The 27,267-nt window shown below is 36.8% G+C and overlaps 1 protein-coding gene, 1 long non-coding RNA gene and 1 pseudogene across 3 annotated transcripts; 1 reads left to right on the plus strand and 2 right to left on the minus strand.

Moving 5' to 3' along the window:
* Positions 1–673: 673 nt before the first annotated feature.
* LOC145237876 (sodium/hydrogen exchanger 9B2-like) lies at positions 674–4,193 on the minus strand. The gene is made up of 7 exons (XM_080100864.1): positions 4,047–4,193; positions 2,599–2,734; positions 2,289–2,432; positions 1,853–1,979; positions 1,355–1,530; positions 1,002–1,108; positions 674–844 (listed from the first exon to the last, which is right to left on the minus strand). Exons 1-7 carry the CDS (start codon positions 4,191–4,193, stop codon positions 695–697), a joined length of 987 nt encoding a protein of 328 aa, XP_079956990.1. The 3' UTR covers positions 674–694.
* A 4,417-nt stretch (positions 4,194–8,610) lies between these two features.
* On the plus strand, positions 8,611–27,254 carry LOC145237144 (uncharacterized; annotated as a pseudogene). The gene is made up of 32 exons (XR_013861955.1): positions 8,611–9,300; positions 9,366–9,649; positions 9,735–9,849; positions 9,910–10,109; positions 10,176–10,484; positions 10,555–10,746; positions 13,530–13,589; positions 13,751–13,894; positions 14,018–14,256; positions 14,315–14,491; positions 14,904–15,135; positions 15,577–15,664; positions 15,735–15,866; positions 15,920–16,057; positions 16,127–16,230; positions 16,292–16,364; positions 16,567–16,637; positions 16,718–16,848; positions 17,102–17,198; positions 17,392–17,465; positions 17,724–17,858; positions 18,628–18,762; positions 19,248–19,390; positions 19,647–19,782; positions 20,357–20,460; positions 22,155–22,267; positions 22,617–22,696; positions 23,570–23,695; positions 23,790–23,930; positions 24,384–24,517; positions 24,954–25,089; positions 26,349–27,254. The product of XR_013861955.1 is annotated as an uncharacterized LOC145237144 (transcript).
* On the minus strand, positions 15,257–15,581 carry LOC145237146 (uncharacterized). Its single transcript, XR_013861957.1, has 2 exons — positions 15,425–15,581; positions 15,257–15,370 (listed from the first exon to the last, which is right to left on the minus strand). It is a non-coding gene; the product is annotated as an uncharacterized LOC145237146 (long non-coding RNA).
* Positions 27,255–27,267: the final 13 nt, after the last annotated feature.

The raw sequence follows: 27,267 nt of genomic DNA on the forward strand, positions 1-27,267 counted from the left end.
GTAGCCTGCTAACACCTTACCTCGCGGCAGGCTCTCATTTAGCCAATTTGTAATAGTTGACGCAAAGAGCTAAACTAATGTTTATTGAGCAGGCCAGAGAGGTGTATGGTTTGGACGTAAATTTATTTAAAAATTAGGTTAGGAAGTAAGTTTTAAAGTTGGCTTTATTGCATTTTGAATGATATGCCTTACCCCAAAAAATAATCAACATCACAATTTAAGATGATCCGACCGATCACGAACAAGTGTCTTCAGTGATCTTTTAGGTAAAAAAAGTGTCGTTGTTGAAAATGATTTGACCGATACAAGGCGAAGGCATAGCCAGAATCAAATTTCGTGGGGTTCCAATCCTACATTAATGTAGCCAAGTCTATCAGTTGGTTTGAAACACTGCCACATGGTACCTAAAATGTGCATTTTTAACATTTCATGTCCAAGCCCCTTGGTTATAACAATGTCCCGCTGACAAAGCATTATATGTAGGCTACACCTTATATTTGAATATTTCGCTTAGGTGACTAATACACATTCAGTTGCAGCAGACAGCAGTTTGTCATCATTTGCCACAAATCCTACCCATGAATCGAAACAGACGATCACATTTGACAACAAGGAAACTTTAGACTGTGTATGATTCCTACGTATGACTCAAAACATTTACAAAGTTGTCCTTCTTAAGGTAAAGCCGTCCTTCTTAAGGTAAACCAAATGTCATGTTGTTGTTGGAGGGAATGACTAAAGTCGCAAGCGCCCCAGCTCCCGCAAAGTGAATAAATTTGTTTGCAAAACCACAAAACAGCGCCAATCCGAGAAGCATTCCTGTCCTGTAGCCGTGTCGCCCTTTCTGTAATATAGAAGTTAGGATAGATTTCAACATCTCAAACTTAAAACAAAAAAAGGCATGAAAATCGAGGACATGCATGATGTATGGATGCTAATTTTCATGTAACTGAGCTATTTATATGTTGACAAAAGAATAATTGTTTTGTACAATTTCTTACCATTGTTTCTGATGGAAAATACCACAGAAAAAGTCCCAACACAACTCCTACTCCGATTCCTAGCACAAGTTCAAGAGGTCCGTGAATGATTTTCGCAATGATGTCACCTACGTGAAAAAAGCCTTTAAATTATCAAAATAAGAATGTTTCCTAAAACGCTAAACCGTATGTTGATCTACCTCACCAAAGAAGGCCAAATTAGTTTTTGTGCAAAAACACTGTAATCCCTTTATAATTAGTTTCATTAATCAATCACTTTATAAGCACCCGGCCATTAAATGTTTTAAACGGGCAGTCGCGTCTAATCTTGTTTACGAGGTTTTGTCAAATCAACCGGTTGAATACACACAAACCTTCTGAAAATATCATTCCCAGAACCACGTTAAAGCCTGTGATGCCAATAACATCATTTAGAGCAGCTCCGGCAATGAGGAAAGTGGGAATTCCCCCTTCTACGTCCGAACCCTTGTCCTGGAGGTATAGCAGGGAAGGAACGACCACGACAGGAGAGACGGCACACAGAACGAAACTGCTCAGAAATATAAGTATTTTAACAATAGGAGGATGTCTAAAAGACGACATAGTGGCGGTAGAACTGACTGTTTGCCGGTTTTGCCCCTTTTTGTCAGTTTTAAACTTGTACTTTGAACTTGTATAAAAGTGCCTGAGAGTCTCAATTTTATGCAAAATTTGGTTGGCAATTTGTGTGAACTGATTTAGCCCATACAAGTCACTTAAATGAAAGAAGCAAGGATTCATTTGCACCATGTTTAGTTCAATTTAACCTTACGCAGTGTTATACAACCGCCGAAATATCATTTTCATTGGGTGGGTCCCAATGGGTGACTTACCCGATGACGAATCCCCAGTCCCACGGAAAGCTAATCATTAATGTGGAGAATGCAGCCACAACAATACATTCGATGATAGATGTCGAAATAGCAAATCCCAGGAGAATCGACTTAAGCTTCAAGCCTGTGGTTTCAAGTACAAGTCAAACAAGTGACGGGCAAACTCTGGCCGCAAGATAACCTTTTGACCGCTTGGCTCATTTGGCAAACTCTCGCCTTCCAAGTAAACGTCAAAGCGCTTATGGGGGAAGCACACAAATGTCCAAACCAGCTAAAGTTTCAAGGAGATTACATATTTGACCTGACGCAAGTCATGTGACTGTTATTGTGCACGAAGGGTGAAGGTCGAAAAGAACAGTCTTGCATTTAATTACATTAATGGATCCGCAAATCGACAGTTCGTCACTTTTGTACACGTCATTATTCCCATTTTTTACCTTGCCGTCCAGTCCGATTCCAGCTCTAGTAAGTATCACTGTTAGGGCGATCAGACGTAGAGAAGATGACCATTGTGGGTCAATATCCTTAGCCACATCTATGTATGGCACGTTCCGAAGCAAGAAACCCATTACAAGCATTCCTAAAAAACGCAATGTTTTACTAACTTGCAAATTTTAAAATCTTGCGTAAACTAAAAACGTCTATTTCGTTTTCGTGACACATGAGATGAAGTTGGACCAAAGCCACCCTCTGTGTGACCTTAAATATGTATAGTCATATTCCGTGTTAATAAACAAAAATCTTACCTAGAAGTGGTGGTAGGGGTGGAATTCCAGGCAAAGGAATGTGGCTAACTAACCAGCCTGCTGCCATGCACGATAGTAACAGAATAATGATACCGAACAAATTTCTTCCAGGAAGTGCGTCTTCCTTTGCAATGCTCTAAGGCAGTGGTTCCCAACCTTTTTTTGTCGCGACCCAAATACTTCCCAAAATTTGGTTTTGTGGATTCTTGCGACCCACAAACATACATTCTTACTATTTTTGGTTGATTTTTGTTTGTAAACCAGGGAAGCTTTTCGAAAATTTCTGCGCCAATTTAAAAAATCAAACAAATAATATTCGTTTATTTTTAACCAACTTAGAGCTGGCTCAAAGCATTATCAGCCAGACAACGCTTAACAGTGATCTCACACAAACATTATGACGTCACAATCAGAATTAACCACTACCACGCCAAATTGTCATGAAATTATTATTGGGCAACAATTTATAGCCTTGGGAAATAATAAAATAACGCTACAAAACGAAGTCAAGGAGTAGATGCTTTTATTGCCACAAAAACAAGCGACCCAACAGAATTGCCAGGCGACCCAACTTGGGGTCGCGACCCTTAGGTTGGGAAACACTGCTCTAAGGGACTCCCCATGATAAAAACGCTAGTACCACTACAGAAAAAAAATGTTTCAATAATTTGACAACATCACCTATTCTGTTGTGTCAAACTGGATCAAAGTGATATAATTGTTGTACACTCAAAAATTTCTGTTTAATACAGAATTTCTAGTGCGGGATTTTTGGGCAAATTATGGTAGTTTGACTTCGTTTGTTGGGCGTTTAGGAAAGTGGCTTTTCTAACGGGGGTCGCGCGAAACGCTGAGGGGTGCTGTTTATGTTAATTTCACTTAAAGTTTAAAACCATCTCATCACGCTTTGATTTTTGATAAAAAAAAATCAAAAAAAAAAAATAGAAAAAGTCCCAACACGTCTAAATAATTTTACGTCGAAATAGTTTGCCTTTCACCATTTGGAAAACCCTAGGCTAGGTCATCAGAGCAAAAGAATACGCGTGGGCTCAAAGGCGGATATATCAGCGATTTTGACGCCGTGCGTTTGTGAGTTAACTTGTCAACGTCGTTACATGACAACTGAAAAGTTTTAATTAACCACTGAGGTCGATTGAATACCTTCGCGATAGGCGCTTGTCTGGTTGTTAACAAACTTTATCCTTTTCTTTAGTTTTTAAGAAAGTAAACCAAACCTACGTGAAACATTGTATCACTGTTGCATACCTTTGCTTTGTCTTATGGATCCTGAGCTGTAGGGATGAATCGGAATCTAGCTTTAACAAGGATTTTCTTTTCTCACCACCATTGCTGATTACAATCGCATTTATTGAATTGTCTTCTAAGGGCTTTAAAAGGCGACATTTAAAAAGGCCCCCAAAATCGAATTTAAAAAGCTCGGTGTTTACAAATATCTTTCTGTAGGGTTTATCTTCAACGTCCAGCACAGTTTCTTTGATTACCGCGTCTTCGTGCATGTACCCATTTCCGGAATGTTCTTTCGACACAGCAGGGCTTGGATAAGGGGGCATAACGAATCCCTCGTCTCGGTTCATAGTTATTTCGGTGTCGTTTGAACCCATTTGCTTCGACAATGTTATGTGAAAATGTAATTCTATTTAAACGCCGATATAAACGGTTTGGGTGCCCGCTAAAAACTAGTTGAAAAATATTGCCGTTAAAACATTTAACAAAGTTGAGCGCTGTTAAAAATCGAAATAAGATTTGAATAGCGGATTGACGTACTGGTTTAAACATAGCTGTCGCTGCTCAAACAATAAGGCACGGATATACTAAAACATAATGCAGTCATAGTGTACACTGTTTTGCACACTGTCAAAGTATACATACGTTCGTAGTATGACCAGATGTCAGGTCAGAAGAAGGAACCGGGTTACAAGATAAGGCCCATCAAATAAACAAATAACAAAGATACGTTTGCTTTAAATTTGAAACAAACTTGTCGCTACATATATAGGGCCTTACAGATTGGACGTCAAATCACGCGTGGTGTAAAGACTGCCGAACGTTTCTAGCTATATCAAAACGTTAAACAGCTAATAGTTACCCACTGAAGCCCTATTTTTTGCATACAAATAAATAAAAAAGGGACAAATATCCCCTTAGCCTATTTCTACAAGTGCAATTATCAAACACGCATAAGCGAAAAATATTAGCTTGTCTGCTTAACGTCAGTTTTATGCTCATGTGGTTTCCTAAATAATTCCTTAGCAAGAACAACAATTCGCGCGATTTTTGATCAAATGTTGGGGCAACGCAATCATTTTGACTTGAACACCGACAGACGCAGACAAAATTCTACCTCCTAGATTTCCTGCGCCCCTGTTGTCAAGAGTAACGTTTTTTTGACAGTTTTTCCAAATAACGCAACTTTTTGTGCAAATATATTACGAGCAGTTAGTTTACTTTATTGAAGCAATAGTTCCTTACTTGTTATTCTAAGCGACATATTCGCGATGGAAGTTTCGCATACTGTTTGATAAACCCTCGTCACCAACAAGTTGCGCGTCCTGATCTGAGTAGACGCAACGATCGACCCGCATTTATATTTGACCTTCGATCACCTCCGACCCGCTAACCTGCGCGCAATATTTGCTAATACGTGTGTACGATAAGCGACTGGCAATAAAGTGGAGAGCGGGAATTTATATTGTTTTTCTCCGGGAAACAAAAGCACTGTATTGGGCGGCGTGGAACGCAATTGCTGTCAGATGTGAAATAATGATTTATTTGCCATCTTTCAATCAAAGACAACGAAGGATCTAGGTCGCAACGAAGTCATGAGACGGGTATGTTATTTGACATACGTTTATCACCTAAAATTAATCTTGTCACTAGGTGGTGGTATTGAAAAGTTTTCCCCGCTTTTTTCTTAACGGGCAGGAACTTGGCCGAACGGTCTGGCGCGCCTGACCCATATACAGACATAAATACAGACAAGTAAAAAAATTAACATGTAAACAGCCCTCAAATTAATGGTTTGTGAAGTCGTCAATGAAACGTCGTTTAATTGCATTGAATACTAACATATGTGTAACTTATTGCCAGAAAAACCCGTATTTGCAACAAAGTAAATCTGGGACAGAAAGTGTTGCAAGGGCGTACACAAATCGAAAAAAAGTGTTGTGTATTTCATTTTCAGTATGTTCACACGTTTTTAATTCTGCCTTCCTATAGTTGGATGTAATTTACGAATTAAAGGTTTTGCAACATACTTAGGTAGTTGAAAACCGCGACAGAATTACACGGAAAATACACGCATAACTGAATCAACAGCGTCAACTAGTGCCATTAAATTGTAAATGGGTTAAAATTTTAATAAAAGACAATAAGACTGTTATCGTCAATGTTTCACACCGTACGGAACGAAACCAAATAACGTTATTCGTTCTGAGCATTCGTCCTGGACCGATATTTTCATTTCGTTTCGGTCTGACCGAAATAAATTTATAACGGTATTTTTCGGTATTTCGGTCTTAACAAAAGAACATTTCTACGGTTTTTGCAACAATTAAGCGAAAAAAGTAAGAAAGTTGCAACACACAAGAATTATTGTCGGTAGTTGTTATGTCACATAACATAACGGCGCAAAATTTTTAGCATTTTTTTTTTATTTTTTTTATTTTTTTTTTTAATTGTTGCATGTCAAATGTCCAGAACGAAATACCGTAAAAAAATAACGGCATTTCGTTCCGTTCCGGTATTTTGAATATTTTTATTTCGGTATTTCGTTCCGGTATTTGAGCCAAAAATTATTTATTTCGTTCCGGTATAACGTTCCGTTCCATTCCGGTATGAAACTCTGGTTATTGTGACCGTCAGTCAATGTTATGACATTTGCTTAAACGAATGAAAGTACATTTCTGTGATTGTTTTGCGCAGATGCATATTTAACTACAACACCTTATTGCCCAACGTTGTAAGCACGTGCACTAAGATAATAAATACAATATATGCAATAGCATGTGTACAGGGTGTGGAAACTTGCAGATAATAATCATGTGATAACCGATACGTAACGAAAAAACGTTTGATCTAAATTTAGTAGTAAAAGTTAAAATGACGTTAACCTTTTGTCGAATCCTCCGTTTCAGCAAAGTTTCGCCTTTACGTGATTGCAATGTGAAGTCAACAAACATAAAAAAATATAATGTAGTTGGTAGTGATGAAGAATTTGTACGCTTTAAACATAACAAACATTTTTTATATTAGAAAATGTTAATTCTGCTAAAAAGATATACAACTAAGTAGAATACAGGCTACATTTGTTATGCTGCAACATTTAAGTCTAAGGGTAATCATGACCGTAAAAGACCTTTTGTTTTCGGTTACCACGATCAGTCATACAGTGGTGTGGTGACGCATTATGACGGAAATTGCGTTGAACGTGGAGTGCGTGTGCGTTTCTTATACATCTACACTTTGGTTAGTTTCTTACTAACAGTGAATCACTGTGAAGTAAAGGAGTTGAATATAAGATAAACAGAAAAACTATTGAAGGGTTAGAACTTATTGCATACAAGTGTTATACCATTGAAATTAATGTCAAAAGGCGGCTGCCTCGTACAGGTTACTAATGGCCAAGTGTGTGTATGTGTTTAAAATCACTGTTTTATTTGATCTTTTAGCATATAGATTTCAAAGATAGGTAAAAAAGATTGATTTTACTTAGACATGTTGTATTAAAGTTAATTGTTTGATGAGTTTTTACGTGATATTAAAAACTCGCTTAAGCGTCGCGCTAAAGAATGAGATTTAACATACTGCATAGCATTCATTTCAGTATGTTTGGTCAAAACAAACCTCTGTTAAAGCTTGTTTTTAAGATATTTCTTCAGCAAATAAAGTGCAATGTCCATTAGATGTATACGAGATTAAATTAATTTTTGACCCAAAATGCTTGGACTTACTTTGATGTTTGCGGTTTTCTCTGCAAATCAGTGTAGCAGCGGTCTGACATCAGCACAGGGTAAGTTACATTCCGGTATTGGTTTGTTTAATTTAGCAATGTAGCCTACATCCTTCCCACCATTGCCGTCCGCATTACAGCTTTTTGTTTACCAAATGTCCCCAGTCTGTCCAAATTTATGTCACACTATCCTCGGTCGCAGGTTGTGCACTCCTGTTTCTTTGCACGACGATATTGATCAAACGAACAATCAAGGAATAAAAATAAACTTAAACAAAATGTAGCCCTGAAAAAAGTTTCAACTGAAAAGTGTAAGCATCTGAAAATATACGAAGAACCTTCAAAATGTCAAATTAAAATTAGGGTGTGGGTGTGCGTGTGTGAAAATGGTAATGTGTGTAAAACACTAAAAAGATGTTTTCGCCATAAAAGATAAAAAAGGTTAAATGTTGAAATAAAAACATATCGGATGTCGGATGCGTACAAGTACTGATGGCGTTGTTGGGCGCGAAGAAGCTTGTTTGCTGCACTGATCTCTATAAACCCTGGATTGCGCTACTGGCCGTCACGGTTGAAGCAAATTGAAGCGTAATGGCGGCTGCAAAAGGAAGCCCCAAAAATGCATTGCGGGCAATGGGGAGAGAGTGGAAAAATGACGATAATTTTTGTTTTAGGCATTTGCGTAGCGATTTTTGCAGATATGATTTTTAGATTAATAGGACGCATGTATTCCAGTGTGTAATAACCTATAAATATGCGTAGATTGACTGTGATGTGTATTAGTGTAGGTGTACTGGATACACGTTATTAAGTTAGTGTTGAAATAAATCTTTACTGAGCAGTAGTAAATGTTTTTTGTGCAATATAAGAAATGTTCGTGCTTTTTTAAGTATTTTGGACTTAAATCCAACAAGATGGCTATTCTCTCCACACAAGATGATGTGATACTTTGTATGACATTACCTTGCTTATCCAAACTGCTTGTTTTTGACTGTCATCAAACTCCTGGAAATTCTTAAGAACCAGTGATTTGAACGTTTTTATTAAAAACACAAAATACTAATATAATATTTCAACTATTTTGCTCAAAATATTTTTACCACGCAATCCAGTGTTTATAGAGATCAGTGGTTTGCTGTCTGTTCAGTCGGTAAAATTGACGGTACAGTTGCAAATACGATTCTCTGGAACTTTATTTATCATGGCGCAGTACGCAATATATGTCAACTGCTGTTTTCATAAACAAAAGATAACTCACGTTTATTTATTTTGTTCAGCACCCTTTGCGGTTACTTCTGTGGAAAATTATGGCTTGTATTTCTTTAACAAATCTTTGTCGAAAACCGAGGCCGTCACCGAGTGTCAAAGTCAAGAATCCTACCTTGTTCGTATAAAAACTCAAAGAATACAAACTGCAATAGAACATGTCATTCGACCTTTGGTAAGCTCTACTGAGGCAACTGCACCGACAAACAGGTTCTTGTCAAGTTACTGGGTCGGAGCATCAAACCTGAATGACAAACCAAACAGTGCCACCGTTGTTTGGGATGACTCCACCCCTTCAACTTACACAAACTGGTACAAAGGAGAACCAAGTTCTGCAAATGAAAGGTGCGTGATCGTTTCCGCTGTTAACACATATATGTCCGATTGGGGAGACCGTCAGAATTTATTAGGAAAGTGGCTGGATTTTCCTTGCTCCTTAAAACTGAAGTTCTACATTTGTCAAAAAGGTAAATATTTGCCCAAAAGACTCCAATTTGTCGTGTAAAATAAAAAGAATGCTCCCTCTTTGCAGAGTTAATTGTAAAAGATTTCACAGACGTGGTAGCTGAAAAATTTACTCAAGTGTTTTTCTCGGAAAGGTATGGTTTGTTGGAACTGTACGGGCTACTGTTCTCCATGCCAATAAAAATACCAGTAAACATAATTTGGCATTATCATCGGGTACACATAAAAGCTTCAATTACTCCATTGCTGTTCAATCTATTGGTGATGCTGGAAACTATTCATTGGTTCTTTCTGGAAAACTTTCTTCTTCATCATCAACAGTTTCACAAACAGTCGAATATACTGTTTATGGTATGTGAAGGACGTTTTAGCATTGTTGCATGATTTCTTTTACAAAAAAACATGTTCTGAATTTTGTGAAAAAATCATGTTCTAGTACCAGCAAACATTTCTCTGACTTCTTCCAACATCACCGTTGGAAAAAATAGAAGTAATGCCTTCATTGACTGTGTTTCATTTGGTTACAGCATTCCGTCAGCTATGTGGTACAAGTGAGTATTATCAATGTCGCACAGAAATAATATTGTGATTTGCATTCATTTTATATGCAGAGATGCAACTTCATTACCACAGGTTTCTTCCTCACCTATGTTTCAATGTGTGACAAGTTTGGGTTACTCTGTAGTTTCTAGACTGAATTTTACTAATGCTACAAGAGCACATTCAGGAATATATGTATGCAAAGCTATAAATTTGGTCGGATCCACTGCCACTGCTGAAAGAAGAGCAGAAGCAAAGGCTCATGTGTTTGGTAAACATGTTTTTACTTCGGTGATATGTAATCATACACTACAAAGTGACACTTTTTATTTTTCAGTTGAGTATGCACCAATTTTTAATTCTTCAATTCCCCAAAAGAGACAAGCTGTCCCTTTTGCCAAACAACTAAACCTAAGCTGCACATTTCATGGTGCACCACTGCCAACAATCCACTGGAGCGTTAATGGCATTAAGGTTGAAGCGGGCAACCCTGGACTGCCTATTTACACACTAATGAACTACCAGGGTTATCGAACAACATCCACAATTGTCATATATAATTCTGTTATTTTGGGATCAAAAGCAAATCTGTCATGTCATTCAAAGAATGTGCATGGAACAACTGATCCAATATATTTTACATTAGGTATAAAAAGTGAAACTGGCTTGCTTAGAAAGAATGTCACATTAAAACGTAACAATTTCTATTTTTGTAGATTTGGACTATTTTGATGCAAGATATTACTGGTTTGCTTCTGTTAAAAAAAAATTCACAAATGCCCGGAGTGTTTGCCAAAAATATGATGGAGATCTGGCTATTATAACCGATAACAAAACTCGGAAGTTTATCCAAAACAAAGGGACATTTTATGCTAATCGCAGTCGGTGGATGACAGATACAAAGTCAGGTTTGGTTAATAAAATGTTAAGTATTCAACAAAACAATACATTTTGTATTCAACAAAAAAAGTGCTTTGTCTTTGTAATGATTATAGTCTAAATCCAAAGAGTGGCAAATTTCACCTTTATATGTTTTTTTTCTACCACTGTGCTTGTTCATTGACTTTTGGCATGGAATGATTGATGAACTTGGATTTTGGCAGGAAAAGTTCATGAATTGGAAATTGTATGCCTGATGAAAATAGTTGGTTTAATTTAAATTTTCTTTGTAATCCATTAGCTCCTAACATGTTTGACATATTTTGCACACTATTCATACTACTACTCATCACCAATAGAAAGTAACATGTTTGACATATACTACTCATCACCGATAGAAAGTAAAGCAAAACAGCTTAGTCTGGTTGTGAAATTACAACTTGTTACATTAGGATGCAGCTTTTCATGTCGTCATTTGGATTCTGTGGGGTGTCAAGAGTTTTATGAAATAAAGTTCATGGTGGCCTCAAGTGCAAAAAAAATATAACAACAACCAAATTGTACAACATGTATTAAATTGTTAGTTGGGTTCGAAATTTGATGCAGTAAGCGATCCGCAGTCTGGGGTTACGAACATAGGCGTCGATTTTTTAATTATTTGCAAAATTTTAGGGGAGACCTTTCCATGTTTTGGAAACATCCATCAGCCGTTCAAACCCACAATCTTAGGAACACAATGCAGTTGCGGTAACTGCTCCGTTGTCCTGGCGAGCGCACGATCTAAGTTATGACCCTTATTCGGTTAAACCAGGGGCCACTAAACGTTTCCCATTTAAAATCTGGTGATCCGACTGTTAAATTGTATAGTTAGCATCAACTAACGAGCAATGCTCGTATATTACGTCACAAGTAACAAAAGAATGCAATTGTTCGCGCACAATTAACACTTGTAGTCTCGTCTGTGACGTAACAAATTGGTTGTGGTCTATTTTGGGCGTTGTAATCCTATGAATCCAAAAAAATGTAGGCCGTAGTTTGGTGACCCCTGGGTTAAACAAACGAAACAAAGTTTGCAGATATAGCAAACTTCCGGACAGACAGATAGTGAAGTTGCCACAGGAATTAAGTAAACATTGTTCAAGATGTTCATTTACATTGTATGTGACGATTTTTAAACAACTCAACCTTAAACTGGCAACGTCTTATTCGAGGGTTGCTTGCGTTTTGGCTGCAAAAATGCCTATAATATTTGTTTGACTAGTCATTCCTGCAGTTAACATAAAGCAAATATAAGATACTTGAACAACCAGCCAGTACTGGGAATAAAACAATCACATAACAATGCCGATTGTAACTGCAACCTATGTTACGTTACGTAACAAACCACGAGACACTTGCGTTTTGTCATTGATTGTTCTGGCAATACTTTATTTCAAACAAAAACAGGGGAGACAATACATATGTTGTCACCCCTGTTTTTTCAGGAGGGGAGACATGTCACCCCGGTCACCCCTAAATCGACGCCTATGGTTACCAATACAAAGTTATGCGACAGAACACTCAATAATTAAAACTCTGCAAATCCTACAAACTTAAGTGGAAGGTGCATAAGCTTCTGTGAACTATCTGCAAAACATTTGAATATATTATGTACTATAAATAACAACGAGTCGAACCGGAGCCGAACCCGCGAACTGGTTTGAGCGGTTAATTTCATTAAACCCGAACCGCTAATTACGATTTTCTAAAAACCCCAACCGGAGTTGAACTCCATATTTTGTTAGGCATTGGACCCGAACCAGAACCGAACCAGTAAAAATGCAGTCTGTTTTACATTTCGCGATTTTTTTCAAAACAATGCACTGAAGAATACACGACATAACACTGATATGGCGTGTCAAAAATAACAGTGCACTGGCACGTTTCAATTGGAGTTTGATAAGGCCAGGTAGATAATGGGTAGAACTAAATTAAACTGAATAAAAATTTGAACTGGATTAAAAACCGCAAACCGGGCGGACCGGATAATTTGCCCGAACTGGAACAAAACCTGAACCCAAAAATATACATTTTTAAAATCCGAACCCGAACCCTGAAAAATAAAACTAAGTGAACCCGAACCGAACCTTAACCCATATGACAAATGTCGACTCCCTGATAAATAATGTAATGACTACAATACTGTAATACCCTATTTGAAAAATGTAAAAGCATATAGAGCCAATAAATGATAAGCTGCAGACAGTGCACACTGTTTCGACCTATAAGGTCTCATCAGTGCAGCGGGTGACGAGAGATCGGCCGCATTGGCTATTTGAAAAAGACTACAGTGTAATTCAATTCAATTTTTTCAATTCAATGGTTTATTTTTACTCACAAACGCAAGTGATGGTAATGAGGCATCGATTAACCTTTCGGTTTTCGAGTCAAGATGCCCCCAAAAAAACGTGTGTAATTCACAGGTAATACCCCTAGGTCGTTGAAACTGTGATTCCCAACTTGTAATAAGTAAATTCCTTGAAAAACAACCCTTGCAAGAGCATAATGTTTTTGTTTTGTACAGTGTTTGCATCTTGGTTTTGTTTTTGTTGCTGAAATATGACCATAAGTACCAACTCACCGTTGCATTGTTTCCTTTTTTAGTTTGTTATGTTTGCCTCTACTAATTTTGCACACTTTTTAGGATATTTATCTTTATTAGACACTTGTTTGCAAGTGTCAAATACATGGAAATAAAATGTGATGCATCTGATGCATTCTTTGCATCATAAACAATAAAACTGTTTTCACACAATTTTGTTTTGTTTTGCAGCCTTTGTAGGAGCTGAGCGTAGAAATGGTACTCTGGTTTGGTTCAATGACACACCACTCGGTAATTATTAAACATTCTGTAAATAAAAAGCCAATATTATGTGGTTTTACACAATTTTTGCAAAACTAGTTTCATTTTAACTTTTGGTTTATTCGACTAAAATATGGGTACCGTACTACTTTATTTTTATGGTACATTCCCAGTGTATATTTCTTTTGCAGATCAGACATTTACACAATGGTCTACAAAACATCCAAAAAAACACCCATGTGTAGTTCTTTCAAACAAAGATAGTGACAACCCAAGATTTTTATGGAGAACTGGAAGTTGTACTAAAGAACGCTACTTTGTATGTCAGTTTAAAGGTAATGATTGGAAACTCAAATGGAATATTCATGCTTTAAATCAAGTTCATTTTCTTTCAGATGACATTATTTTTTTACATGAATTAATTTCTAAAACAACATAATACTTGCTTTTGTTTCAAGCTCAGCCTGTTACATTTCTACCATCACATCCTGTAAGTTGTGCTGCAAATCAACTTTCAATTAGATGGAAAGACATGACAGCTTTTACTGGTAGAATAACTTTTAACTTGCTTGCAATCACTAATGCCTCAGGAGGGATCCAAACAATTTACAATAAGACAGAAACAATCCAATCTACTGGTAATCATGAATACCAAACTTTGTTGGGTAATTTAAAAACACAGGATTATCACATACAGGTAATTGCACATTGTAAGATTTATTTGTACCCATTGACTTATGCCTGATTATGCTTAGGTGGTTTTGTTTCCACAAATATGGAATTTTCCTGTGCCTATGGAGACAGTTTTGCCAACCAGAATAGCTGTTGCTGACAAAGCTAAAAACCTTTCTCTGACATTGAATATGCAAACATGTGTGATCACATGGATGTGGCCAACAAACATTAACAAGATAGAAATTACAGGATACAAGGTAGGTTGTTATGTCATTTTACTATTGTGGTCAAATTAGGTTAACTGCTTTTCTGCTGGGAAATAACAAAGTGAGGAATTTCTGGATGTATCAATTTAGTTTGTGAGTACAGCGCTAAAGACTGATGATAGTGTCCCTGTTTGTGATCGTTGATGTAACAAGACTTCTCAGTCAGAACAAACACATTTGTCTAATACACACAAAAAAAATGTGGAGAAGAATATTGTAATACCATAGTTGTTTGATGGGATATTGGTCTTTAACAGATCTATGTCAACCATTTCGGTGTTAAAAGAAAAACTTAGGTTGAACTTCTGTATTTCAGCATCATCACATAATGATTCCACTTTTCACTTTCTTATATATTTTGCTGAAAATGGTATTTTAATGAATTGTTTATGAATTTTAACAGCTGAACATAACAAAAAAACTGAGTTTGTTTGCATCCAACTTCTCATCACTTGCAACATGGCAAGAACAGCAATTTTTTAATGTATCTATGAAAAACGTAACGGATCTGAACCACAGTCACAATGTTACTATGCTGCCAAATCAAGTGCTTTCTATAACTTTACAAGTAATGACTTGTTCCAGTGATGGAGTGCCAGTGTTTGCACACAGAAATTGTGCAACTTCACCAAAAGGTTTTTTAATTTTGTTTTATTTAGCCCAAGTGGCGTGTTTGCTACTTAAATAACTCTTTATTTTCCAGTGAAACATAGTAACTTAAGCACCATTTTGGTACTAACTTCTTGCACATAAAAATATGAATAAATATTTATTTCGATGATAGAAAAGTGAAACTCAGAATAATTTTTATAGAACCAGATTTTGTTCCTTCAATCAAATGATCCAGTTCTTTATCATTCATTGTTTACCCTGTGAACGAAATTAAATTAATGAAGGTTATGTTTTTTATTAAGCCTAACTAACCTGTTCGCTACTTGAATAAATCATTTTCCCAGTGAAACATAGTAACTTAGCACCATTTTTCATTTTTTCACCATTAACTTCTGCTGCACAAAAACATAAATAAATATTATCTATTTCAAAATGAAACAAATAACTCAAAATATTTTTTGCAGAACCAGATTTTGTTCCTTCAATGAAAAGATCCAATTCTGCATTATCAGTCATTGTTTCTCCTGTGAATGAAATTAATGGACCTGTTAGGTATTTAAAAGTTGCTTTCTCATAATATTTGTGGCTTGTTAATATAAAAATCAGCTTACATTTTATTAAGCTGCTACTTTGTTGTTGGTATGGATGCTGAAAGTACAAACAACTCATTGCAACAAATACTTACTTGGACAGAGTTACAAAGTGTTTTATTAGGAAACATCCCTTATTGGCATTGTGCTTTTGCTATACCAAGGCAAGTTTATTATGTTAGTGCTTACACATCATTTTAAAACAGTTTTCTTGTAGATTTACAGGTGATCCTGTCACAAAAATTATTGGGGACAAATCAGTTTCAACGTGTGGTGTCAAAAGTGACTTTAACTCCAACCTTATGGAGACACACACATGCAAAAATCCAACTTTGACCCAAAACAAGTTGTACAAGTTTGTATTTTTGAATATTATTCTACCTAGTAAGTTATATTGTATTGTCTGACCAATTCATATATGTAGGTTTATGGTAATCACCACAACTGCAGTGGAAAGTTCTGTTGCAGTTAAAGCGAGTCCTTTTGTTGAAATAAGTGCAAATATCATGAGTCCTTCAACACCCATAGGTTAGTAATGCTCCATAAACTTATGTAAGCTAAATATGTCGTTAAAACATTTATTTTTCAGGGCTAATTGTAGGAATTTCCATTGGTGTCTTCTTACTTATGCTTATTATTATTGTAGCATTGATTTTTTTAAGGTGAGTTTTAGTTTAGTTTATTTTTACTTATATTGTAGATATTGTGGGATCGTTTCATTCTTGAATGTGGTGTCTTTGGTTGGTTGATTCTTGGAAAATAGTTAACTAAACATAATCTCCTTGCTCAAAGAAAGATGGTTGTTGACTGTTTAGGCAGACCAACCTGATTTATTAACACTCTATTCCTATTTGTTTTTGGTAGGAGACGAAAATCTTCCAAAAAAACAAACAATATCATTGCCCTTGACAATAGAAACCAGGACCGTTCTGACGGTAAGACTTGCCACAAAAATGGCCTTTTACCTTTTTTTCTAAATTGACTGAAATACTCTTTACTTCCGCCTTGCATTTAGAATTGCAACCAAACGAAACGTTGTATGAGAATGTGTCATCTGACATCGGTCGACCTATTGCACTTTCTAAATTACTGGACAGATATAACACCTATTCACGCGATGCCGTGACCTACAATACCCAGTTTAAGGTAAAACTTTCGTGTTGTTCATTCAACATGCGTCGTTTCCTTATTATTGTGTTATGTCAACTTTTAATCACGTAGTAACTAATAAACATAAGTGTGTGCATGGTTATACTTAATATACAATTGAAAACCATAACTTGGACTATTTAATGTGTACGTATGTTCGTTAACTGCTGTGAATTATGCTCTTTGTGGTTGTCCTGTTATCTTTTGTGTGTAGTCGTTAATTTTGCATGTACCCATTCTTTCCCGTTAGGAGTTGAAGGAAGCCCAAGATAGAATGTCACTGGATAAAAGCGTCGCAACCGATACACGGAACAAGGAGAGAAACCGATACAAAAATATTCTTCCGTGTGAGTTGAATCTCTTATTGTGTAGTCTTGGTTACAAATACACCCAGCAAATATCATTTGTATATTCACATTAATATCACTTACCACTATGGCATTCGACAAATACATTTAAACAGTAAAAACACAAAATCAGGTGATTGCCTTTTGTAAGATAATTGCAGCAGTGGTTTACCCGTTTCCAACTTTTGTACAGATGACTTTAATCGTGTGAAGCTTAAGGGCGGAAATCCGGAAAACAACGACTACATTAATGCCTCTTACATCAATGTAAGTTTCTCGTTTGGAAGTGAATTCTGCGTAATATACGCAACTAGCAGTGGTATAGCACTTCTGTACAAACATGAATTTGAACTTAAATAACAAACAGTGGATTTAAATCATTGTTTCCTTGCATGGTGGGGTTATTTAATCTTCTCCATTCATTCTATTGTCTGTAATCGGTCATATAGTTAAACGAATAGTATTTTGGTTAACTTAAGAAATGTTATGGAAAATTATACATACTTCCTTGTATGTGTTGCACAGGGTTACAATGGAAATGTCAAGTTTATAGCAGCTCAAGGACCTCGTCCCGTCACTGTTCAACATTTCTGGCAAATGATTTGGGAACAAAACTGCAAGACAATTGTAATGCTGACAAACGTTTTAGAAAAAACAAAGGTAATACAGTGTTATAGCCCAGTGCTCTTCAACCTTTTTTGGTCTGGTGAACCCTTAGAGTTGTTGTGACGAACTCATGCACCCTGTTTACTTAAAATCAAAACTTTTGACGTAAACATTTTTGATCAAAAACTTTTGCCGTTAATTAATGTGAATCTGCACGGTGCGCAAAGCGTCTTTTGAAGTAAATATTCTTCGACTGCACTGAAAGTGTTAGACATCAACATTTTTTAAAAATAAAAGGTTCATTTATATATCAATTGAAACCTACACCCTAATATCCTGAAGGTCAAATATTACTGGTTCATTAAAAGTTTGTGATGCACCCTTGTATACCCTTTCGTACTGGTGCACCCCATGCATATTTTGGTGCACCGTGCACACCGGTTGAAGAGCACTGTTATAGCCTACCAATGAAATAGAGCACACCAAAGCAAGCGACGTTTTGTTTGCTTGTCCTCGTTTTTAGGTATTGTGGTGTGTATCTTATTGCTTAAATCAACACAAGATCTCAACTTAATTTCTTGTCCTGATCTAAATTAAAATATAGTTTAGGGACATTAATTCGGCCCGAGGGGTAACATATTTAAGCCAAACTAATACCCGAAATTTATGTCAAAAAAGGAAAATTACAATGAAATATTCTAGAGTAATTCCGACCTCCCGAATCTGAACCGCCTTTTTTTCAAAACATCAGTTTACCCTATGAACAGCTCTGATCTTATGTATCTTTATGGCGCACTGCAAAAATATATATTTGGTGTCACAGCAAAAGTGCGAGAAATATTGGCCTGAACCCAACGAAAATCTTCGTTTCGGGAAATACGCAGTGAAGACAGACCAGGAAGAAAGTTATGGCAGCTACATCGTTCGTTCCATATCCATCACCAGAAGCGACTTATCGGTAATTTCAGTGCTGCTATATTTTACTTTGCGTACTGGGTTAGATTAAAATATACTCAAGTTCTTAACGACTCAATATTTACCACAATATGTGTGTTTAAAATATTTTAACTTTTGTTACGTAATTATATAGTATTGTGACGCCATATCTTTTGCCCTTAACCATTGCTCTTCTGTTTTACCATATTTGATATTTACTCAAACAGCAAACAGTGTGTAGTTATGTTTGTACAAGTTGTCTTGACCTCATGCACGAGCTGTTGTGATAGCGTCGTTTGTCATAGAATATGACACATAGGGTCATTGCACGTGCACTGAAACCCCCATTGGAAAGTTTGTAACACTGTAATGCCTTATGGGTGTAAAACGTTTTTTTCCTGAAACCTGGAAAATCCCGACGGGCGGTTGTACACATTGAACAAGTAGTAGCTTCACGTAGAGTAAAGAAAATACACCAACTGACGCTTTATTGTGTCGGGTGCACAGGAATGCCGCTACGTGACTCACTACCACTTTGCTGCCTGGCCCGACCCCGGAGTTCCTGTTTGCACGACTGGATTGCTTCGGTTTCATCGCGTCATTAAACAATCGCAATCTGAAGACGGTTCACCGATACTTGTTCACTGCAGGTGGAAATGCTTTTGTTTTTTTAATCGATTTATATGTTTCTATAGTGGTATACGACATAAGGTCATTGATCGACTATTATGTAACATGACTCTTTCCGAATACTATTGTTTCAAACTAGACATAACTTTATTGACTTTACCGACCTTCCAAAGCAATATCTGAAACCTTTATTGCCTAATTTTGTTTACTCACTGAAAACAAAATCTTGCAAACTTGACACCATAACTCTTTGTACTAATGCATTTTACTATGTAGCGCTGGTGTTGGTCGGACTGGAACTTACATAGGCTTGGACATTTTGGAACAACAAATGATTGCAGAGGGTAGAGTGGATGTATTCAGCACTGTACTGAATATGCGTCGACAGAGAATGGACATGGTGCAAAACGTTGTAAGTGTATAGAAGGGAGGTTAGCAATGCACAACAATGCAGTAGGTGGAGTTTTACACGAATGTAGGTGTATGTGCCTACTTTTTGATCTGACCAACATATCCGGAACAACAAATAACGTTAGTTTTACCTCACTGGAGTTTAATACTATCTATCTCCATGTAGGGTCTATCAATGTATTGACCCTTGTCTGTAGCAAATCTTAGTCTTGGGTTTAAAAATGCTAAACTGAAATATTTAAATTTAAATACACAAATTGTCAGTTTAAAATATAAGGGACTCAGTTATCCTTGAAATACTTGTGAGCAATACCTAAACGGGAATTGTGTATGTGTTGTCGTAGTGCTAATAAATTACCAAAGTAAGTCTAGTTTCAATTACTTGGTAAGCAGTCTATGTAAAGTTGGATTGTTATCAGGGTTTAAATGTTCTTGTTTCGTTCATTTTCAGTCGTTTTTTGGCGTCACTTGATTGGTTGACATAATCTAGTAAAAACATCACGGTTCGAGAAAATACTGAATATCACCTTTTTCTAAGCACTTTTTGTGTCTTAAACGGACAATTTTCTTTGCAGAATCAGTTTATTCTCATGCACAAGCTGATTGTTGAGATTCACACTACGGGCGACACAGACCTTCCTTGCGACATTTTTGCAGAGCACTGTTCCCGTCAACAAACGTAAATCTTTTCTATTTTAGAAAATTTTGTCCTAGACCGGATATGTTAGGCTCCAGGGGAACATGTTTTTTTCATCAAACTTTTAGGTTAACTTATGTTGTTGATAAAGATATGAACCAAAAGGTTTTTATTTCCCCTTTGAAACATCAGCCAACATTGGCATTAATTATGGGTCCCCTTCCTTGAAGGGGACACATCTTGATTTTACTCGATTTCTTTTTTTTTCTTTTTCTTTTTTTTCTTCCCTGAAGTTTGTCCACCCCTTTTTGCCCTGAAATGTTTGATGGATTTGGATGAAACTTTCACAGATGGTAGATATAGTTATGTAGATGTGCCATCTGCTTCGTTTGTCATGATAACCCCAGTATTTACCCTGCTAGCCCCAAAAATGTAAAATGTGGTTTGTGCTCACCACAAACGTTAGTTTTGTGTGATGTTATAAAGGCAAATATATTCATTCCTAGTGTTTGTGGGTTGCTTGGTGGATGTTTATGCAGTTGACTAACAGCCTTATGACGTCAGAGGCATCAACGATTGTTGCTCATAAGCCCCTCCAGTGGCCAAATGTTTAAACATTTGCCGATTTGGACAAAAATTTACAGGACTGTGGATTGGGTTATTGTGATTTGATATTTTTTTAGTTTTGGAGTAGAGACCAATTATTTACCCCACTAGCCCCCCCAAAAGGGTGAATTGTTTAAGTATTGTTCGAATGGGATGAAATTTGGACAGTTTGTTTATTGTGCCATTGTTAGGTGTTGATTGTTGTTTTCCAACCTGTAGCCCCAAGATTTACCCGCTAGCCCCCTAAAAAAGGGGAATTTTTTAAACAATGTCTGAATTGGATAAAATTTGGAAAGCTTGTAGAGTATGCCATTTTTGGTGTTGATTCTTGTGTTCTGCCCTGTAGCCCAAACCATTACACCTGGCCCCCCAAAATAGGACAATTTTTTAAACAATGTCTGAATTGAATAAAACTTGGGCAGCTTGTAGTGGGTGCTATCTATGGTTGTTGATTGTTGTTTTCCAACCTGTAGCCCCAACATTTACCCCACTAGCCCCCGATGGGTGAATTTTTTTAACAAAGTCTGAATTGAATGAAATTAGGACAGCTTGTGCCATTTTCCAATAATAGCAGCTGATTGTTGTGTTTTAGTCTAATTTTTAGCTATTTACCCCTTCATTTTTCAGATAGAACATACAATAGAAAAACCTTTAAAAATACCCAAATGGAAGAAAATTTAGATAGTTTGTACTCCACATAGCATGTTTGTTTATGCTCAGTACCAATCATTGTGTTTGACCTTACAATACCAAACTTTCACATGGTTATTTCTTGAAATGCATTATTTACAACTTTGCATGTGTGGGGACCCATGAGTTTCTGCCTGCAGAAACAACTAATGTTATAAAAGACACTGTGTGATATGGGACCCAACATAAAATAAGTGTAGGGAATATATTATTTTTTTCAAATAGGTTATAGTGTATATGCAAGGGCAATATGTGCTAAGCCACCCTTCTAGTTTGGACATACAATAGGGCTCATTCTGGTGTATTTGACCAATCACATATGAATCGTTACTTGAAATCTAAAATATTACCATTTTAGAATGTATATTGAAAAAATGTATCAAAAAACTATTTGCTACTAAACGCAATTGGTGATTACTAATCATCATCTGTTTTAAAAGTCTCAAAAAGGAATTCGAATGGTTAAATCTGATCCCTCCCCTGGAAACTTCGCAGTCGAGGGCATGCCAATCCGCAAATCGACAATCATGCAGAGATGACACGGTTCTGCCTTGTAAGTTTGTTGGTTTTTTTCTACTTTGGTGGGACAGTATCAACCTAGTCTTACTCAATAACGCGAGAGCTTAGAAAAAGAAAGTTCTCGTATGATCGGTTTAAGCTTATAATCGAGAGTTTAATTTCTGTTCTAAAATTACATTAAAATGTCAATGTAAACGGTATTTTAGCAAACTAAATTTGTAGAGGGGGAATTAGATTTTAATATCGACTAAAAGGGGGCACAGGACAAAAAAGTTGAGAACCACTGGTCTATATCATGGGCTGTGTACACATGAGACCTTTTTCCAGAAACTAAATTATGCTTTTAATGCCCGAAACACCAATTTCAAATGTTTTTTTTACAGATAATAGGTCACTGGTGACTTTAAGTGGAAACGCAGCAAGCTTGTACGAGAACGTCTTTATCAATGCATCATTTGTCCAGGTAAGTTGTGGTGTCTCAGGAAAAGGCAAATATTAGGAATCCTAAACTTGACCCTGCGGTAATTTGAATCATGTACTGCACAAATTATCTCGAATTGTAAATTATGCAAATAGCAAATTGCAAAGGCTGCTAATTTTACCCAACGACATGTCGAATTGAACTTATTCGTGCCTGGTGTTAATCGATTTTCAGAAGAATTCATTTGAGCAAACCTCACAATGCAACCCGCCAAACTTTTGCACGTAAACTGGTCGTCAACGCATTATCGCTTGATTTCGTCAATGCTTTCATGCGTTGTTCAAAAACCTGTCGATTTTAAAAGGTCCAAACACTCTACTCCAACTATACGTATAACTAAGAATAGAAAAGCATTTTCCATGTAACGAAATCAGTCGATAAAATCTTGGAATATATATATTTCGCCTAATGGCATCTTCAGTTCCTACAAAAACCACAAGATAATACATCAATAAAAGGGAAAAGAAAGTAAAAACACAACAAAACAAAGTGCGACGAAAACACTAAACTGAAAACAGAACACCACAGACATAGCTGACACTGCCGCTTTCGAATTGGTTTGTCAAGCAACGTTAGACTGCTGACCCAACAGCGAGCCACGTCTTATCTTTGTCAGGCGCGCACGGCAAAGCTTTGGGCACAAAGGCGCAGATAAAATAGAAACACCTGGCAATGTAAAATAGGCAACAGCAGGAGAATAGAAATCGAGCATTTGTTGGTGCAGCATATGCAACAGGGCGCACACTAGCGGATTTGGGGCAATAACATTTTTTACGTAGGCACGATCCTCACACCTAATCGAATTTAAACTTCAATTTGTTTACCGGATAATAAAACTTTGTTCATGTTGTTTAGGACTATGAAGGAGCTAATTCAATAATCGTCACACAAGGACCGTTGTCGTCCAACATTAACCAGTTCTGGCAGATGGTATGCGATCACAACGCAGCTGCGATTGTCATGTTGACTTCTGTGGACAATGTAAGGTTTTAAAGAATAACAATTTATTTTCTCTGTCGGAATCGTTGCACGACAGAAATCACATCGATTTTTGTGACTCGAGTTTTGTTATTAGGACCAAAGTTGTGGATATTGGACAGAAAAGTTGAACTCCCCGCTTCAGTTGAATTACATCAATGTGACTATGACTGCAAAATCTGACTTAGGTCAGGATATTACAAGACGGGAGTTTTACGTCGAGGAAGTTGAAGGCTCTGTAAGTTTGATTTATTATTGTTAGTGACACATTCGGATACCCATCGAATTTGACCTACCTGTTTTGGCGACGATGTTAATTTTTTGGTCAAATCCGAGCATTGCTTATATGAAACCAAGTACATTGGTTCTACAATGTAACCTAAGGCACCAGGCAACCCATTACGTATTTGTCCAACGCCACCAAGAGAAACAAAGAAGTTTCTAAACCAACTACCGACATCCTATTTTTGGTAACTGAATGATTATCTGAAACCGAAAAATGTGCGCAGGCTTTTCCTGCATTTAATCAAGTCATATAAATAATGGCGTGGAATTTCGGTAAACAATAAGAACTATCTATCAAGCTCGTCTGTACAATGAAACCCATTCGTTTGTTTCTCACTACTATAAATAAAACAATGACATGAAAAACGAAGGTATCGGTTCAAACCGATTGTTTATTGTAACACAGGTTTCAGTAACGCATCTTCAATGTGACGTAAGCAAGCAGGGTGACGAAAGCACGGTGGTTGAACGTTTCCTTGAACTCGTTTCTCAAGCTCATTCCTTGAGGCAAGAAAAACGTCCGATAGTTGTTCATTGCAGGTGAACTACTATATACTTCTGTGCTAGTTGTCACAATGTTATCTATTGTCATTTTTCTATTTAGTTTGTTTTTCGCCCAAACGCTTTAAGGTTCGATTGAAACGGTATCGATAGAAAGAATAAAACAAATCGATCTTTGCCCAAGTGCTGTACGCATAGTTCCGGGCTATATTTAAACTTATACTTGCTACTAGGCCAGGGCTTGAAAGAATATGTTAAAAATCTGCTAGCTCGAGTCTCATTTGAACCAAGAAGGTTGTCGTTTGAATGTAGTCACGTCATCATTCCATTGCACTTCAAAAATTAATAACAATCAAAATCAATAACGTGACGCAAAACGTCAAGTATAAGTAACAACGCAAGAATCTTCAAAACTTTTTCTCTTATGACCATCTACTTGATGGTGCTGTTTTTGTTAAACATCCTAATTTTGCAGAGATGGAGCTGGTCGTTCTGGTATCTTCTGTGCTCTCTTAAACCTTTTGGACCGCTCCAGGATTGAAAACAGAATAGATGTTTTCAGGACAGTGAAAGATTTGAGAGACGCCAGACCTTTTATGGTCCGATCACTGGTAAAAGATATTTTCCCATTTCTGACATGTATTGGAATGTTATTAAATTTATTATCATGTAGGCCAGGGGTCCGCAAATACTTTTTGGCGCGACCCTAAAAAAATTGCTCTAAATTCTCGCGACCCAAGCATCAAGTCTGTGGAAAATACTAATCAACTAAATAGCAATATTAAGACTGCTATTATGCCATTGTCAGTTGCTATTTTTACATAAAACAGGAGGTAAACTAACGTATTTATTCTAACAAATGAGAACTGTGGGCTCTGTGTTGAGAACACAGCTAATAAGAAAACGCATGCTTGCATAGGTGCGCCTAACTTTTTGCATTGTTACATAGACTGTATGTCACAGTTACGTAGTCATACGTAACAATGCAATCATGATTAAAAGGTTGAAAAAAACCGAAATTCATTAATACTGTAGAACAGTGGTCGGCACCGCCGGTCCGGTACCGGTCCGCGAGGAGTTCGTTACCGGTCCGTACAATTTTTAAGGTTAAATGCTATAAAACATTTTGCCTATGTATCCCGGGGATGATAAACTAGTTTAAGCGTTTTTATTGCTAAATATTTGTGTTTTTTTAAAGACCGGTCCGCGATAAAATTTTACTTTCAAAAACGGTCCGCAGTGCAAAAAAGGTTGCCGACCCCTGCTGTAGAACAGGGGCATCCAACTCAAAAGCACCGCCGTGCCAATTTAGGTTTTAAAATATACTTGCGTGCCATTCCTTAAACGTTATAACGGTATGAACTCAATCCAAAAATTGCGTCAATATGTAAAACCCCTTAAATAGTTAGAAAAAATAATATATTGTCAAATGCGAGTAAACTTGTTTATGATACTCCAGAAACCTTTTATTCTGTAAATGCGACACAAGATACAAATATGGTTTGCAACGGGGCTTAAGGTTTGTCAAAAACCGACCAACTTTATTATTGGGTTTGTGTAACTTTGATACTGATCATCTTTACTGAAGTTAGAATAAAGGCCAAGAAGAATTAATAGAAAAAATGTAATTGTCTGACAAATCCTAATGTTTTCCATCTGAATGTGCAAAAGCTTGCGTGCCATTTTTAAATGCTCTGCATGTCACTTTTGGCACGCGTGCCATGTGTTGGACACCCCTGCTGTAGAATGTAGATGCGATGCTTATATTCATGGGAAATTTAAAATATTTCGCGACCCAGACTGGAAGGTCTCGCGACCCACTATTTGCGGACCCCTGATTAAGGCTAATGTTTTTTTACTTGTTTTACAGGCCGACTACTTGCTTTTGTATAAAGCTGCACAAACCCATGTATCCGCCCGAAGTATTTATGCAAACGTTTGATGCTGGTGATATTTTTCACAACAAATCTACAAACTAACTCGAATATATGTAATATTTCTATTTTTGTTGAAAAACTATATTCGCTTTAATTAATTTGATTTTGCTTGGAATCACGTTTTCCGTTGGAAACCCAAAACGGTATGACATACAAAGTTGCATTAAATAACTTTGCATGTAGACGTTTATTTGTGCATCCTGTTAGGCTGAACTTTAATATGTATCCTGTTGGGATAACGTCACTACTCGATCGCTTCCTTTTTCAATGGATATGTATATGTGTTTTTTGTCGTATAATGGATACATATTTGTTTCTGTACGTTTCTTTTTTGGACATTTAGTCAAAGAGGGTACAGGTAAATGTGACTCCGGTTGACACAGCGGTTAGCACACAGGCTAAACAGTTAAAACAGCAGTATTTACTATACGTTACATGGCCCATGTGTTTCATACGTTGTTGTTCGATATATTGCAATGTATCTAAAAGTATTGCTGTTTGGGTGTATTATGCAATCCAAAATGTCCTGAGAATGTAAGCAATTGCGGCCGGGTGGAGTTATTAAAACTAGATTTTTATTAATCATTTTATCCCAAACTGCCTATAGTGACTGTAACCTTAAAGCCCCACATTTGTTTTCATACGTTGCCTCCCTGGACTAAAGCTCCAACGTAGTAGACGTGCGTAACAGAAGTTTATGCGAGGCATGTTGGGTTACAATTGTACCAGGGTAATCGGCTTGGCAGTTTTTGTCACTTCACTGTGCATTTTTGAATTTTAATTTTCACTGATTATTTAACACTTGATTCGTCAAATAAAAAGCAAAGATTGTTTCTTTTGTACGTTTTTGTA

This window comes from Phallusia mammillata, chromosome 7 (assembly GCF_965637545.1).
Source record: "Phallusia mammillata chromosome 7, kaPhaMamm4.hap1.1, whole genome shotgun sequence".
Lineage (NCBI taxonomy): Eukaryota > Metazoa > Chordata > Ascidiacea > Phlebobranchia > Ascidiidae > Phallusia > Phallusia mammillata.